This window comes from Carassius carassius, chromosome 44 (genome assembly GCF_963082965.1).
Source record: "Carassius carassius chromosome 44, fCarCar2.1, whole genome shotgun sequence".
Lineage (NCBI taxonomy): Eukaryota > Metazoa > Chordata > Actinopteri > Cypriniformes > Cyprinidae > Carassius > Carassius carassius.
Window position 1 is genome coordinate 26,590,199 of NC_081798.1, and position 18,558 is coordinate 26,608,756.

The 18,558-nt window shown below is 36.3% G+C and overlaps 1 protein-coding gene across 1 annotated transcript in view; it reads right to left on the bottom strand.

The window, feature by feature from the left end:
• The window catches only part of LOC132126851 (transcription cofactor vestigial-like protein 4), a 51,452-nt gene extending 37,186 nt beyond the window's left edge, over window positions 1–14,266 (bottom strand). Inside the window, exons 1-2 of the mRNA XM_059538401.1 lie at window positions 14,132–14,266; window positions 13,433–13,509 (exon numbers count right to left, since the gene is read on the bottom strand). Of these exons, the coding sequence (XP_059394384.1) occupies window positions 13,433–13,496 (64 nt within the window). The 5' untranslated portion in view covers window positions 13,497–13,509; window positions 14,132–14,266. The remainder of the gene's footprint in view (window positions 1–13,432; window positions 13,510–14,131) is intronic.
• Between the last annotated feature and the right edge of the window lie 4,292 nt (window positions 14,267–18,558).

The following is an 18,558-nucleotide window of genomic DNA, read 5'->3' on the forward strand; positions in this document are numbered from 1 at the left end:
ATAAAATAAGATTAAATGCATATTTGTGTTAACATATTTAATTATTGCAGGTCTGTATAATAATACGAATTTGCATATACAGTTATGCAATATGGGAAAACAAAGGCACTTGAGTTACTTGTTTGAAAAAGTAACACAGATACTGCCTTTTAAATTAAAAAATGTATGCGTTACTTAGCTACTTGAAAAAAGTAATCTGATTACATAACTTGAGTTATTATAATGCATTACTCCCAACACTGCCCTCTATTGAATGATCGTGTCCTAACCTCACAGATCTGACCTACTTGATCTTACGTTAAAATCAGACCGTGTAATAACTGGCACTGATGTTCAGTGTAGTCAACAGTAAAGAACTACACTCTTACTTGAGATAAATAAGATGAGAGTACATATTAACTGCCAACTAATGCAAATTTAAATAAAAACCATATGTTCCTTCTCTCCCCAAACTTTTGTTCAGGAAGCAAATAATCTCCTTCCATTTTCTCAATTACTTAACTATTAATAACATTATTATAATAAGCAATGTTCTGTTTATGTATATACTGTATTCTACATACAGTGTGGGAAGTGAAAATGGTACAAATGGGAAGTGAGTCCAAACTCATGACTATACATTATTGTTATATAGCCTACACAAAGAATATCGGCCGATATATCGATATCAATCGATATATAACTTCCTAATATCAGTTTCAGCCCCCCAAAAAAACATCAGTGGGGCTCTAGTTAGCCCTTGTGCGTTGTTGGGGACGTTTTCGTCCACTAGGGGGTAAGGTTGAGTCTTATTTTGGTCACAACTTTCTCTGTGTTTGAGCTAATGGAATGATTTTTGGTGACAAATCTTATTTTGACCCATATTTTGGGAAAATGCTTTGAAATTTTTCAAAAACTCAACGGTACACTGTGGGCAAATTCACTACCCTTTCGGTATGTTCGTGGATGAAAACATCCACTAAATTAAACTGCTGTAAAAATGTATCAGATAAATATTTTTTTCAATTTTTTTTTACATAAATCTATTAAATCAACCTCCCTGATCAAAACTACCAAATTTTTTTAAAAATTCCAAGATTTTAACTTTTTAATTACCAAGTTCATAAATGATGTCACGGATTTGGGAAAAAAAACACACAAAATTACATATTTTCAATATAAAAAGTGATTGTGGACTGGATTTTTTTTTTACCTTTTATCACAGTCTTGGGCATGTCAAAGATTAGTAGCAACATTGGCTTTGATGCATTGTTAGTTTTTGTGCAACATTAGATTTCATTTTTTTCTCCCTAATTTGCTGTTGGTGGCTGTTTTTGCCCCATTGACTTCCATTATAACGACATTTTTTGATTGCAAAGCCATGACACCATGTAATCATGCATTCTTGATTGTTTGTGGTTTTCACTTTTGGGAAGAGGTAAAAAAATGTATTTTTACAGTTGATCACTAACTGTAAAACAGCAAGTGGAGTATAACAGCAAATTATAGTGTTTGTGTGTGTGAGAGATTCTTGATTGTTGGTGGTTTTCCCTGTTGGGAAGAGGTAACATTTGTTATTTTTTACAGTTGATCACTAGGTGGGACCATTAACCCTTTAGATAGGCCTGTGCAAAAAAAGGCTTAGTTTCTGGCTTGTATGGAGTTATATGGAGTATAATAGCCAATTATAGTGTGTGTGTGTGTGTGTGTGTGTGTGTGTGTGTGATAGAGAGAGATGGTGAGAAAGAGAGGGTGTGAGAGAGACCTTTGTGCACTTACCTTGATGTACAGTATCTGAAAAAATCAAAATATGCACCTCATGCTCTCAGAACTACATGGTGTAAACAATAAAAAAAGAAGTGTGTTTATGCACCTGCTGCCTTTTGATTGTGAAAAGTACAGATGGCTTATATGTGAAATGCTCCTCTTTTCTTGATGGTAAAGCCAGTTTAAAACCTTAAAATCCTGTAAAAAAATCTACTTTGCATCAAATTTATGAACATAATGTATTATGAACCAAAATGCAATACCAACTTCAAATAAGCTGCAGCTCGCTGGAGGGGTCACGCTACATAATCATTTCTAAAACTTACAAGTCAAGCCCTTTCTCGTGTTGCTTGCTGCTCTTCTCACCATTAAATATCCAGCACGATGGCATGCAAGTGTTTAAATCCACGTACTTTGCTTTTGTTTAGTCTATTCGCTTGTTAAGTCTGACGTCACGTAGCAGCGCTTCCGTGTCCAAATGCTCTATCTGTTACCACGAGAAAACAACAAAAGGTGCTAATATAAACTCACAATGTGATAGAATACTAGCGAAAAAGTTATAATATTAACCTTTAACTCCATACCGAAGTCCCAGATAGCCAGACAATGAAAATATAAATATAAAAAAAATATCTAAAAATTATTTGTGTTTGGGACGCTGTGAGCACGGAGACTGTAGTGTATATCGTAAGTTTGAAAGCGTTCAACTTAAATTATCAATATGAATAAACAGTGCTCATAAACGGCTGCTGAGGTCATATTCTCAAGTGCAGCGAGTTGAGGCCTGGACCTGGAAACAGCGCTTCTTACGTCATCACTTAACAACCGAATACTTTCACCACCATTAAAAGGCAGCAGGTGCATAAATACACTTTTGTTTTCTCCATGTAGTTCTAAGAGCTGAGGTGTACATTGTGATTTTCTGAAATACATTAAGGTAAGTGCGCAAAGGTCTCTCTCACACACACTCTCTCTCTCTCTCACACACACACACTCAATATAATATGCTGTTATACTCCATATAGCTTCATATACAAGTCAGAAACTAAGCTTTTTTTGCACAGGCCTATCTAAATGGTTAATGGTCCCACCTAGTGATCAACTGTAAAAAATAACAAATGTTACCTCTTCCCAACCGGGAAAACCACCAACAATCAAGAATCTCACACACACACAAACACTATAATTTGCTGTTATACTCCATATAACTCCATATACAAGCCAGAAATTAAGCCTTTTTTTGCACAGGCCTATCTAAAGGGTTAATGGTCCCACCTAGTGATCAACTGTAAAATTAACAAATTTTACCTCTTCCCAAAAGGGAAAACCACAAACAATCAAGAATGCATGATTACATGGTATCATGGCTTTGCAATCAAAAAATGTCGTTATAATGGAAGTCAATGGGGCAAAAACAGCCACCAACAACAAATTAGGGAGAAAAAAATTAAATCTAATGTTGCACAAAAACTAAAAATGCATCAAAGCCAATGTTGCTACTAATCTTTGACATGCCCAAGACTGTTATAAAAAGTTAAAAAAAATCCATCCACAATTACTTTTATATTGAAAATAAGCCATTTTGTGTGTTTTTTCCCCCAAATCAGTGACATCATTTATGAAATTGGCAATTAAAGAGTTAAAATCTTGGATTTTTTAAAAACATTTGGTAGCTTTGATCAGGACTGAGATTGATTAACAGATTTATGCAAAAAAAAAATTGAAAAAAAAAAAAATATGAATCTGATACATTTTTACAGCAGTTTAATTGAGTGGATCTTTTCATCCCGAACAACTCGAAAGGGTAGTGAATTTGAACAATCCACAAGGGTTAATAGTCAGTTATTAGTGAAAATTGGTCCCCAAACTAAAGTGTGATCAGACCTACCTTTAACAATGTTAAAGAAACACGGACAGGTCTGCTTTACTTTTAGTTCAACAGCAAACACTTCAAGCATGATGGGAATAAACATGTCCAAATGCCTTCACATGATCATTTTATTATCAAATGTGATCAAACAGAATGTAATTGTATGCTCTGTCATTGTCAATGCTGTACACCTGTCTGGACTGCGATTAACAAATTAACTTTACAAGCTTAAATATTACTTGAAAATCCAATATGTAATCTAGATTATATGCTTGACTGAATATAAGGGTCTCAGAATGTTTAAACTAAAGGCCTATGCTGAAATGACTGACCTCGTTTTTGGAGATCAATAAAATTCTATGCATTTCAGTTTGTCATTTTTTCTGTACTCCCACTTTTTTGTTATTTCATAGTTTATGATGGTACTATTCACCTAAAATGAGAAAAACAGTATAAGCATTTCAATATAACACTTGATTCCACATGATTTTTGTAGCCATCACTGAATAAAGCAGTGTGTTTGATAATCACGGAGGACGCACTGATGTGGTGAAGCAGCAGACTAGAAGCCGCTGGTTAACCGCAGGACTGCTAGTTAACTAGTGATCTGTTGAAAGAGCCCACAGCATCTCACTCTGGACTGGAGGAGTGGTGGTTCAGCGGATCACGAAACCCCTGGTTCAGATCATACGGATCAGATCACTTTCAGATCAGCAAGAACAGAAAACATTTTATATATATATATCTTTGCTTTCCATTTATTACTTAAATGAGACCTATTATGCCCTTTTTTATAAGTCGGAATATAAGTCTCATGTGTCCCCAAAATGTGTCTATGAATATGTCTGTCACAATAACAAATTTTGCTGAACGATAAATTGTCCAAGAAATTATCGCGATAAATGATAATATTGTCGTTCTAAGACCAGTTTCAACTAATTTAATGATAATGGCATAACGCAGGTACACCTTTTCAAAGATCAACTTTTATTTTATTTTATGGCAGATTCAGAGCAAGAAATACCAACATGTTGACTTTGTGTGGCTTAAAATTAATTAATTTTGTGTTATATTATGTGTATATGCCAGTTAGGGATGCTCATATTGACTGTTTAACTATCAACCGAAAGTAAACATTTTGACTGATGAAGGAGCTCGATGAAGGGCCATTCACATATCGCGTCTTTTGGGCGCTCGAGTTCATTATTTAAATGCGGTATGCACGCTCATTATGGAAGAGATGCGCTCTTTTTTTCCAGGCCCGTCCGCACCACATCTAGTTAAAAACATTGGAGCTGTTCAGAATAACACAAGCGCACCAGGTCATGTGACAAGAACCAACTCAAACAGCTTCCTTCAGGGTGAAAATACCTGTTGTTTTTGAAAAATGGGGTGCACCCAAACACTACAGAGTTTTTTACTTTTCTTCGTAAATAAATCTTGTAGCAGAGTTCCACCAAGGGTTTTTTGGTGGTGGAAATCCATTGCTGAAATGTCCTTGTTGTAATGGATATCACAACTGATGGATGCTTAGCAATGACACACACGGTGTGTGTGTGTGTGTGTGTGTGTGTGTGTGTGTGTGTGTGTGTGTGTGTCTCAGTCTCACTGGGCGCGTAGACACACGCAACCACACGCCTACAGACATATTTAGCTGAGCAAACCAATTGAAGTGAGCGAAAAGTAGGCCCATTTCAACAGAAAGGGCAACGAAGTTACTTGCAAAATATGCTACGCGGTATTAAAATAAAGCAGTAGTGCAAGTACAATGCTGTATCACTAAAGATGCAAACATCCACAAGCAAATGAAAGGCACTTCCCAAAGCTGGTCACTCTTTCTAGAAAGAAATTATTGTGGCCGAAGAAATTATCGAGCTCATTTTTTTTTTATTGTGTGATTAATTGATTTATTGACTATCGCGACAGGCCTATCTATGAAGTTTAAGTTCAAAATATTCCACAGATAATTTATCATTTTGAAAATGCCTTTTTTGAGTGAAAGCAGAAAAACGCTGTTTAGTGCATGTATCTTTAAATGCAAATGAGCTGCTGCTCCCCGCCCCCTTTTCCAGAATAGAGCTGATGGTGTTTTCTGAGAGCACACGTCTGAAGCGGCTGTCACACGGCATGCAAGTATTAAACCAAGTTTTCTTTCACATCTTATTACACTTAAACACTCAAATACACACACATTTGTGTTAAAAACGCATGAGTTCAAAATCAGTGGTTTATGTCTGTAAATGTGAAAAAAATAAGGGACGGCAATCTAAACCTTTCTACATCATCGAGAGAGCAAAATCTGAGGCCATCCTTAAAAATATTCTTGTTTGCCGTAACCCGACCGACCCTGTCAATTTTTTTTTTTGCTTTTAGTCCGACCGACTTGCCGATTGTAAATTTGCGTTAAGACCGACCAATTATTTTTTTACTCTTCAAATAACTAATACAAACGCAATGAAATACTATTAATTATATCTAAGTAAGTATTGTAAATATATAAATTGCCTTGGCCTACATACAAAATGAAGGCTATCTTCTTTAATTAAAAAAAAACCCGTGACGTCATCTGTGTTTACGGATGTCACACTGTGGCCTGTGCGTTCGCTTCGTCTCAGACTCTCACTCACTGTCAGAGTCAACGGCTCACGCTTGGTAATGATGGCTGCGGCTGCAGTAAACTAAATGTTCGCGGTCACTGTTCAAAGTCATACAGGTTCGGGCACCATAATACATCTAAAACATTCATTAAAACAGCTCGACACCGCTTTAACTTGGCACAAAGTTCTGGAAAAACTGAGCCCAGATCTTTTCCCATCCCTTCTCCTCTCTAGTCTAAAACCGTGACCGTGTCGACTGTCACTTTATGTTCGAAAATCTATTGCACGAATCAAGCACGAATCAACCAACACAAGTTTCGAAAACGAAAATAAGAAAATGATTTTAACGACCTTCTCTCAGAGCGCGTCCAGGTTCGTCACACAGCAACTGCAGCTTCGGACACACGCATAACAGCAAATAATACTTCTGCACAATGTTTCTCTTTTTACAACAGAAATGTGAATTCAGCCGGTATTCAGTCTCATACAGTTTCGGGCTTGAATCACCTAGGGCTGTCAAAATAGCTGAAAAAACTAAATTCAAATTTTTTACTTAAATATGATCAAAATTCGTATTGTATTTGAATGTTAAATGCATAATTTCAGTTAGGGTGAAGAAAAGCTTTTTGCTTCTCTTCCGAGGCTCAAGATAGCGCATCGAGCAAAATATTACTGCATGTTTATTCAAAGCATTAGAATACATGACTGTGAAAAAAAACAATATTTAAAATAATGTTTATGAACCAATTATTATTAAGTTGCTTAAAGAACTATAAACAAAACAGCATCATGTATGCATGCATTGTTAAATAAATAAAAAGGGCGGAAAACCAGTCACACAGGATACATTTTTTCATTTAAAAACATGAGATGCGCGAAATATGCGTTCTGTGTGAACGGCTTGGTTTCAGTTTTGATGTAAACAAGATCTTCTCCACATTGATTTTTATTTTATTTATTTTTTTAAGTGGCTTCAACTGGAAAGGCTAACATAACCTTATAATGCAATGACACATATATTGTCATCGCATCTCGTGCGCGTACACGAGGTGAAAGAAGAGAAAGCAGATACTGTGTGTCGAGCTCTTCCGCCTTTGAGAGTTGTGTAGACACAGCTGTGTGCGCGGCGAGATGGAATGGAACACGTACCGGGGTCATAAGGCAGCTTCCTTTATGCACACCTAAAATTCATATGCACATTCGAATGTGGATTTTTATTTTAAATTCGATGAATATTCAAAAAAAACTTTTTTTTTGATAGCCTAAGAAAGCCTTTTGATAGCCTTTTTTGTTGTTGTTGTAATTGAATCGTAAACACAGCCATGTTGAAGCCTGCAGTAAATGTTTTGCATTATGGCAGTCCACTCTGCTTATTGTTATTCGAGAATGTTGCACTCCTGTTTGTCATTTTGCATGTAACTTCACGCCAATAAATCATCAGAAATATTGGTCTTTACCAATATATTGAATCTTTACATTCCTCCTGCCTGTTGTCCGTGGATTTACCTATATTTGGTGTTATTTGCCGTATAAAACTTTAGACATGCAAAATCGATTTTACAATCGATTCAATGAACACCTCACTCAAATCAAACAAGATTTTTTTCACACAAGTGACAACCCAAGAAAGCAAAGTAAACGTTCTCTCATTTGTAGGTTGCATTGATACCTAGCGTTGGATGCAAGTAAAACAGTAATTCGTTTTTTTTCTCACCTGAAATTCATGCAATAAACATGTTTTTGACAAAGATTTTAATTTGTTTGTGGTCTATATAGCCTGCACCAAAATGAGGTTTGCAATGATGCGCCCGAAGGCACGGGTTGAAGACCCAGTCAGTGACGTCACGATATGCTAATTTGTTTAAATTCATACCGACGTCATCACCATCACAAAAATTTACTTTTTTTTTTTACATTGAAACTTGAAAAAAAAAAATATAGACCGACCTACCGACCCCTTTTTTTTTTTTTTATTACTGTTACTGCAAACCAAAATATTTTTAAGGATGGCCTGACTTTTCTTTTTTTTTTTACAGGCTTGCAGTGAAAGGCTTATCAAAAAAAAAAAAAAAAACTTTTTTTTTTCACGTTTTCTGGGTTGGCACACAGAAAAAGGCAGATTGTTATGTCACTACTAAAGCACACTAAGTACTTATTCAATACCACAGTAAAAACTAGCTTAACTAAGAAAGTTCAAGCATGATTTAAAGCTACTGGGATATCAGTAAAACAAATAACAAATACATAAATAGCAAGCATAAATAAAAACAATACAAAGTCAATTATTGCATTAGTATTTGGTACAGAAATGTGTAAAATAACACAGCACAGTGTCCACTGTATAAATGAAATGTAGAATAATCTGTTAAAGGAGATTTTGTTTGATGGATATTACTGACAGACAGCAGCAGGTATGTACAGGCTGCTGTCCCTTTAAGAGCTGATGCACTGATCTAATAATATGATACACATATTATATATTTCATATATATCAGATCTAGCCGTTTTGTCCTGCCATGAGGTTTTCTATCATAATGAAAGAAGCACTTCTTTTATTCCTGCAGTCTATATATATTTCACGTGACTGCTAGTCTTTTCTTTCTGGAATCCGTCAGGACAACAGCTTGTGTGCCACAACAACAGTGACTTCAGTGACCTTTGACCTCTGAGCCGGGTTCACACACGTGTGCTGCTCAAACAACCCCAAGAGCCCTCGAGGAGATGCCTCCTGACACAAAACCAGTGAAAATGCTGTTTTTATCATTACATGCTCATGTTTCAACCTTATTTTCATTAGGATTATTAAAGCTCTTGAGCTGACGTGAGAAAGCATTACTAATCAAACACAGACAACATGAATGTTCTGTTCAGGAACGGGAAGATCAGTGCATTTAATGTAGTTGCTAGGGTGTTGTGGGATATTATTATTATTATTAAGTTGGCTTGGGAAAGTGTGCTCTCTCTTTTCAGACTGATTTGACTTTCAGTTTTCTTAATTTTCTTAAAAATCATGCTAGAAAACATGTTAACGACATGCTAGTCACATGTTAGTCAGGCTAGAAACATGGTAACAACATGCTAATCATGCTAGCAACATGCTAGTCACATGATAATCATGCTATCAACATGCTAATCATGCTAGAAACATGCTAGTCGAATGCTAATCATACTAGAAATATACTAGCAACATGCTAGTCATGGTTACAACATGCTAGTCGCATGTTAATCATGCTAGAAATATGCTAGCGACATGCTAGCAACATGCTAATCATGCTAGAAACATACTAGTCACATGCTAATCATGCTAGAAACATGCTAGTCACATGCTAATTATGCTAGAAACAATGCTAGCAACATGCTAGTCGAATGTTAATCATGCTAGAAATATACTAGCAACATGCTAGTCATGATAACAATATGCTAGCAACATGCTATTTGCATGCTAATCATGCTAGAAACATGCTAGCAACATGCTAGTCGCATGCTAGTCGCATGCTAGTCATGCTAGAAACATGCTAACAAAATGCTAGTCATGCTAACAACATGCTAGTAACTTGCTAATCATGCTAGAAACATGCTAGCAACATGTTAACAGCATGTTAATCATGCTAGAAACATGCTATCAACATGCTAGCAGCATGTTAATCATGCTAGAAACATGCTAGCAGTATAATAATCATGCTAGAAACATGTTAGCGACATGCTAGTTATGCTAACAACATACTATGATATATAAAAACATATATAAAAATGTTAGCAACATGGTAGCAGCATGCTATGCTAGTGACATGATAGCAACATGCTAATTATGCTAGCAACATGTTAATCATGCTAGAAACATGCTAGCAACATCCTATTCGCATGCTAGAAACATGCTAGTCATGCTAACAACATGCTAGCGACATGATAATCATGCTAGAAACATGCTAGCGACATGCTAATCATACTAGAAACATGCTAGTGACATGCTAATCATACTAGAAACATGCTAGTGACATGCTAATCATGCTAGAAACATGCTAGCGACATGCTAATCATGCTAGAAACATGTTATCAACATGCTAATCATGCTACGAACATGCTAGCGCCATGCTAATCACCTGCTAATCATGCTACAACCATGCTAGCGACATGCTAGTAACTTGCTAATCATGCTAGTGACATGCTAGATACCTTGCTGATCATGTGAAGTACATGCTAGTCATTTGCTAATCATGCTAGCAACATGCTAGCAACTTTGCTTATCATGCTAATGACATGGTAGTCACTTGCTTTTAATGCTAGCAATATGTTAATCACTTTCTTTTTTTTTCAATTCTTAACTTTTAAAACTTTTAAATATTTTAAAACTTTTAAATCTTTTTAAACTTTTCAAACTTTCTGGCCAGGCTTTTTCAAGCCAACTTAAAGTTTGACCACCACCTTTACTATCTAGTTATTATTATTATTTATTTTTTATTATAATTCCAAGTGTGCATTTTGTGCTTTATCATTATCAACCATAACTAAGCATATCATGACTTTTCTGCATACTTTATTCACACCTACAATAACAGCTGTTTTCTGTGTGAATCTGTGTTAAAGTGTAATTTATTCCTTTTGATGTGCAGCTGTATTTTCAGCATCATTCCTCCAGTCTTCAGTGTCACATGATCTTCAGAAATCAGAATAATATGATGATTTACTGCTCAAGAAACATTTCTGATTATTATCAATGTTGATCACAGTTGTGTTGCACAATATTTTTGTGATACATTACATTTTTCATGATTCACAGATGAATAGAAAGTTCAAAACAGCATTTAACTGAAATGGAAATCTTTTGCAACATTATAAATGGCTTTTCTATCACTTTTAATCAATTTAATGGTAATTGCTGAATTAAAATTAATTAAGTATCTTGCTGACCCCAAACTTGAACAGTAGTTTAATGCAGTATTTGAGAGTAATTAGAGAGTGCAGTTTTAATGAGTTCTTCTTTTGTCAGGATTTATGTTTCCATGATAAGAGCAATGCATCTGATTGGTGGATCTCTCTCTCAGAGAAGATGGGAAGTGTAGTTCCTGAACTCTTTAATGAATGTGTAAAAGCACACCGATTCAGAAGCATGTTAGGTTTGGATTTAAATTATTATTAACTATCATTTCTTTCAGACTTTTGGTGCTCAACAACAAACTGTACAAATGGAGTCTTTCCAGAAGTTGAGTTGCCGGCCTTGAGAAAGCACATAACTCTAACAGAGATTAGAAGAGCGCTGATGTTTAGAGTTCAAGCCGTCACCTGACTCACACTGACAGAGAGAACACACCTTCCATTGTGCTCTCACATCGAATGAAATCAGTCGTTGCACTGCTGTAGTGTGTAAACGCACAAGTCTGGCTGAAGACAATCTCTCAAAGAGTTCCAGCCCAAAGACCTGCAGTAAATGCAAACGAGCAGGAGCAGCTCTATTGTGGAAACAGGTCAGACTCACTGTGAGGGGACAAAGACACACACACACACACACACACACACACAAGATGACATCAGCCCCCCGTGAAACAACACAGCAGGGGGAGGAGGAAACACAACGGCAGTCCCAAGCTCCTCCAGATGCACACACACACACGCTCTGACATCATGACCCAGTTTCCTTCTCACTCTGCTTCAGTTCAGACTCGCTTACAGCTCATGAGCATTTGAGGAAACTTCTGCTTTTAGGAGTAAACTCCAGTAACCTAAAGGCAAAACCTCATTTTTCTATGTTACGTTGAGCCTACAGACTGAAAGGATAAGTTCCCTTCCAGAATTAAAATTTCCTGATAATTTATTTTACAGCTGATAAAAACATTCCAAGTATTCCACAGCACTCCAGTCCATCAGTTCACATCTGGAGAAGACAAAAGATGAAGTTTTTTCAATGTTTCTGGCTAAAATATGAGTTTATAATCCATTTTACTTGTGGATTATTGTGATGTTTTTATCAGCTGTTTGGACTCATTCTGATGGCACCTATTCACTGCAGAGCATCCATTGATGAGACACTGATGCAGGGCTACATTTCTCCAGATCTCATGAAGAAACACCTCCAGGCCATTCAATGTTTGAGGACAAACCCAGTGAAGCTGTGGGAGCATTGCTCCATCTGATGTTTTAACCCATGGCAGTTCAGTCTGCTGTTTCTAGCTACACACTGCAGCTCTGAAGAGGTTTAGGAGAAAAAGTGCATTGCTTGCAAACCACATTTTGTACATGTAACCAAATCCTGCTTTGTCAATACAAGCCCAGCAGAGCCCACGGAGCGGGCCGTAGACACAAATGTGGATGTTGCACAATGAATTCCAATAACGCTCAATGCCTGTTGAGCAGGATTTGTTGGTGTTTAATCTAGGCAGGAATTTCTGACAGAAAACACGGCAGCCCGGAGAGGGACTGTGTGGCCTGGCACATGTGACAGCAAACAGCACGACTCTTTCCAAAGTTTCATTGTCTCCTAACACTCCTGTGCTTTGATATCATATGTCCGAGCATTGAGCTGAAAACAGCTGCAGCGAAGGGCATCATGTGAAGGCATCTCATCTACATGATCAAAGACTCAATGCAGCCAGGACAAACACAGACCAAAGCCTGAGCCTCACTTATGGAAATACAACCACTCTCTAGGAGGAGGAATGCAGAGATTATATGTGTCCCTGCAGCACAAAAACAGTCTGAAGTCTCTGGGATATATTTGTAGCAATAGACAACAATACACTGTATGGGTCACAATGATCCATTTTTCTTTTATGCCAAAAATCATTAGGATATAAAGTAAAGATCATGTTCCATGAAGGTATTTTATAAATTTCCTACCGTAAATATATCAAAACTTAATTAATTAGTAATATGCATTGCAAAGAACTTCATTTGAACAACTTTAAAGATGATTTTCTCAATATTTAGATTTGTTTGCTCCCTCAGATTCCAGATTTATAATAGTTGTATCTCCTAACAAACCGGACATCAATGGAGAGATGATTTATTTCAAAATTGACACTCATGACTGGTTTTACGCTCCAGAGTCACATAGTTAATCAGTTATGTGACAATTAAACATGTACAGTCAGAAAGGGAATTCTTGAATAGCATTGTGTGTTCAGTTCACATGCAGTCCCTGGGAATCGAAGCCATGGCTTTGGTTTGAGCTACAGGAATGAACACAAACATCACATGGTCTGAAAGCAGTAGTTTGTAAACTCACGTTTCTCATCATCCTGGTGCACTAAAGATGCTGCTCTCGACAAAACATCCAAAGGTGTTTCCATCCTGGGTCAGACCCTGAGCATGCAAGAATCAGAAGATTAAACTCAGATCACGGACAGATCAGATCAATCACACATGAACTGAAGCTTCATTCACTCCGTCCATCCAGGAGCGAATGCTGACTCTGTAAGCTCTGGGGAAGCCTTTGACTGTCAAAGCTTGCAGATGTAACATGCTTCTGAATGGACAGAGTGAATGAAGCTTCATGCCTTGTTCATGCTTTCTCTTGCATTTCCAGAACAAACCCTGCAAACATGTGACGTCACATTCCACAGCTGAGAGAAACGACACAACTTTCACTGGCGCGCAAACGACTTCAAACATGCTGTTTCTGAACTCAGGAAGTAGTCGACGTGACGCGACGCGACGCTCCAGTAAAGCGTTGCGCTTCAATCGCGTTTTAAGCGTTACTTATTAAAGAGGTCTCTTAGTGTCATGAAACTCCACATTCAGAGAATAATACCGCGGGAAATGTTACATTGTAACAAGCGCTGTCTTCACTCGCTGCTCTGAGACGCTGGAGCTCTTTGAGTTTTACTACAGCAAATGACCATAAAACACGCGCATGGTCACTCTTTACACGTGTAGTGTGGTATATGTAAAGAACAGACGGTTTAAAGTCGTGTAAAGTACATACCGCCACTTTGAAATCTCCCCAATCACGAAGCCCCAGAGAGCGATCAATTCAGCGTTAGATCCAGCGCTGCTGCGCGGGGAAGAATGCTTGGAATGATGGAATGTTCTTCCTAGCAGGTGATGAGAGTCCCGAATTCTCATTGGTCGAGGTCAGCGGAGTGAGAGCAGAATACATTATGCTAATGAGGTAGTGACGTCACATCCTTGCAACAGGTACAGCTTGAAGAGGAAGTCCGCCAATAAACAAACACACGTTACAGAAACGTTTATTGGCGTATCCCCAGCAACATTAGAGAGTGAGAGGGAATCACGTGATGATAAAACATCATTAGTTTTAAACACTGATATACACACATGGACGGGTTCTGCAGCTTTCTTTGCTCTGTATGACATCACTCTGCACATCACAATTCAGAAAAAGACAAAAGTGCTTCTTGAGTGCCTGGAAGACACAAGACTGTAAACTACAAAATAAAAGCGAAAGTACCAAAGATTTCAGACCTAACAAAGTCTACAGCATTGAGGAAATAATCATATGAAGCATTATTGTCATCCTGTTGGTGTTGCTAATATGACTTCAAAAATGAAAAGAAAAATAATTCTAATAATAATATTTAAAAACCTGATTCTGTAATGTTTATCTTGCATTGTGATAGAACTTTTTTTTTTTTTTTTCAGGCCATACAATCAAAAGTTGTGGATTATTGAGATATGCTTTGAGGACAGCTAAGACAATGCTGGAATGTGATTCCTTTGGCACTCTGTGTTATGCTGGGCTTTCACTACTGATGAAATTCATGTGAAGAAAACCTTATGTATGATACAGCAATTCATCCAACAAATCATAATTTAGCAATTATAACCATACATTTGCCAGCAGAGGGCAGAATTGCTATCTAGTCATTAGTGATTTAAGTACATAAGTAGCCTATATTCAATTTAAGTATAACATAACAAAACAAGTACAAGTTTAATTATATTTAAGTTAAATTCAATGTAAATAATATTAAAGATAAATTAAAATAGTCAAAATATTTGCTCTATGTTTTGCAATATTGTTATACATCATGCTTCATCTTTTAGTGATATCAATTGTCCACTGATATGAAGTGGTCATTTCAGCTTAAAATCTACCCAGAGTCTTGAGAGATTTCTCTGATGCACATCACAAATATTTTTTAAATCAAAACACATTTTTAAATCAATCCTAATTAGGGCTGGGACAACGCGTCGAGGTCATCGATGACGTCGACGCAAAATATGTGCATCGATTCGTCGACCTGTTTTTATTTCTCTAAAAAACGTTTGCAAAACGTTTACCTTATGTGCGCTGAATATACGCGATGGCCGGATCAACATTCTGTCCAACGTTATATATAACCAATCCAGGGGTTTTTCTGCATTGATCTTTTTTTTGGCGGCTGTTAAAGCCTTATTTGATCGGTGAGTGACAGGGACAGTGCGCGCGCACTCACAGTCTTCAAACTACACGAGCGCTTCTTGCTCTCTCTCTCCCTTGTGCATATTAATCAAAATCATTAAACACGATAGAAAAAGGGCGGAACGCCAAAATTTCACACGCAGTTTCACTCAGTCTTCAAACTACACAAGCGCTCTCGCCGCCCCCCACCCCCCCGTGAAAATTAACCAAAATCATTAGACACGATAGAAAAAGGGCGGAACGCCAAAGTTTCACGTGGAGCATTCGGAGATTTTTTTTTCTTCATGACAGGCTGCTGGCTCCCACTGTTACATAAATTTTTTTGGAAAAGCACTCTCTGTATTAGCTTAAAGCCCTCAAGTTTACATTGGTTACTGTATTCTTTCAATTGCTCTAAACAAGTATTTTGGGTGACCTTTGTTATTGAATGCTAGACATCAAGTTGTTATTTTCATCTGAAAGAAGAACTTTTTTTCAGTAAGCTAGGCCCTATGTGTTCAGTAAGCTTGTTTCAGTAAGCTATGTGTTTTCAAGGCTTCAAGGTTTTATTGAATGCTATCTCTAAACAAGTGCAAAGTAATGCATTCTTAGTCAGTCTTTTATTTTGTAATTTTAAGACAATAAACATATATTGCAATGTTAAGGAATTCATGTTTTTTTCATTCAGATATGTAAATCAACATGTATAAATTGTTAGTAGTCAATTAATGGGGAGATAATCAAAATCAAATCGGTCTGGAAAATTAATCGTTAGATTAATCGATGCATCGAAAAAATAATCGCTAGATTAATCGTTTAAAAAATAATCGTTTATCCCAGCCCTAATCCCAATCAATCAAGACTACTGTAATTGCAAATATGTGTTGAGACGATCAGGGATACTTCAGTAAAAACTGAATTTCAAATCAGCCCATGTTTTACTCACCCTCAAGGTGTATATGACTTTCTTCTTTCAGACGAATGCAGCTGGAGTTACATTAGCAAATGTCCTGGCTCTTCCAAGCTTTATAATGGCAGTGAATGGCTGTTGAGACCTTCAGGTCCAATAAAGTGTGTAAACCCATCATAAACAGTGCTTCACACAGCTCCGAGGGGTTAATTATGACTCTGAAGTGAACTGATGCAATTTTGTAAGAATATGTTCAAGTTGAGCTTTATAATAATATGCATATTTAACACTCTATAACTTGTTATCTCTAGCTTCTGCTCAGGGCCAGATGGGACTCATTTTGAGCTCTGGACTTTCATGCCTTAGTTTAGTTCAAAACTGAGCTATATTAAAATAACGTCATTAAAAACCTCAGTATACAATTCTATATACAGCCACTATACAGCCTTGCAATTTATTGTATTTTTCTAGAGCTTTCGTTTTGATGTAAAAATTTCAGAAATGGAAAATAAGGGACAGACTGAGGGTCTCTCAAAATATTTGTTCTGTAGTGTATGTCTATCTGCAGTTAAAAGTTCCCAGAAATAATCACATTTGTTTTGCTTAACCTATATATGTATAATCATTCTAAAAATTATTTTAAAGGCACAATATGTAAGATTTTTTTTATTAAAATATCCAAAAACCACTGGGACAGAGTTATATATTTTGCTGACTTATGTTTTTACAGTACATTATCACCAGTGTTTCAAAGAAGGTTTAAATCCAGAGAAATAGCTATTTTAAAAAGTGTCTCGTCGCTGGTCATTGTGTCGCCTGCCAATGACATCATAACCCCTCGATTTCACATGGAAACACCAAACACATGGAAACACCAAAGATGCTTTAATTTGTTGTGTGTTTTAATAGACAACTGCCCAGAGAAGCATTATAACAGAACTCTCAGAGGTATCTGGTGTGATAAAACAGCGCTGCTTTACCTCACATACTGTACTCACGAGCGGAAGAAGCAGAAGCTTGTTTTAAATAACAGCACTTAAATATTTGAGCTAAACATTTATTGCAATCATTATAGCCTATGAATGAATGAAAGTTCTTATTTTTCAATTACAAATTTTTAATTTGTATTTCAATAACAAGACGTTTGCCTGTGAATACGGTGCAAATGCGTTCCGCAGGCTACAGGTTTCATACGAGCTTTCATACATCTTTGATGCTTTTAAATATGGGTTAATTCTGTTTTAGAAAAGCCCTCTGCTAGAGATACTGCCGGAATTTAATAAATAAAAAAGAGTGGGGCTGCTGTGAGTGCAGGCAGAACATCGTCCATATTTCACCCAGTGGCATGACAGCACCACAAAAATACAGACTAAATACAGAAATACAGACTAAATACAGAAATACAGACTAAATACAGAAATACAGGTTAAATACAAAAATACAGACTAAATACAGAAATAAATACAGACTAAATACAGAAATACAGATTAAATACAAAAATACAGACTAAATACAGAAATAAATACAGACTAAATACAGAAATACAGATTAAATACAAAAATACAGACTAAATACAGAAATACAGACTAAATACAGAAACACAGAATAAATACAGAAATACATATTAAATACAAAAATACAGACTAAATACAGAAGTACAGATTAAATACAGAAATAAATACAGACTAAATATAAAAATACAGACTAAATACAGAAATACAGACTAAATACAAAAATACAGACTAAATACAGAAATACAGACTAAATACAGAAATACAGATTAAATACAAAATACAGACTAAATACAGAAGTACAGACTAAATACAGAAATAAATACAGACTAAATACAGAAATACAGATTAAATACAAAAATACAGACTAAATACAAAAATACAGACTAAACACAGAAATACAGACTTAATACAGAAATACAGATTAAATACAAAAATACAGACTAAATACAGAAATAAATACAGACTAAATACAGAAATACAGATTAAATACAAAAATACAGACTAAATACAGAAATACAGACTAAATACAGAAACACAGAATAAATACAGAAATACATATTAAATACAAAAATACAGACTAAATA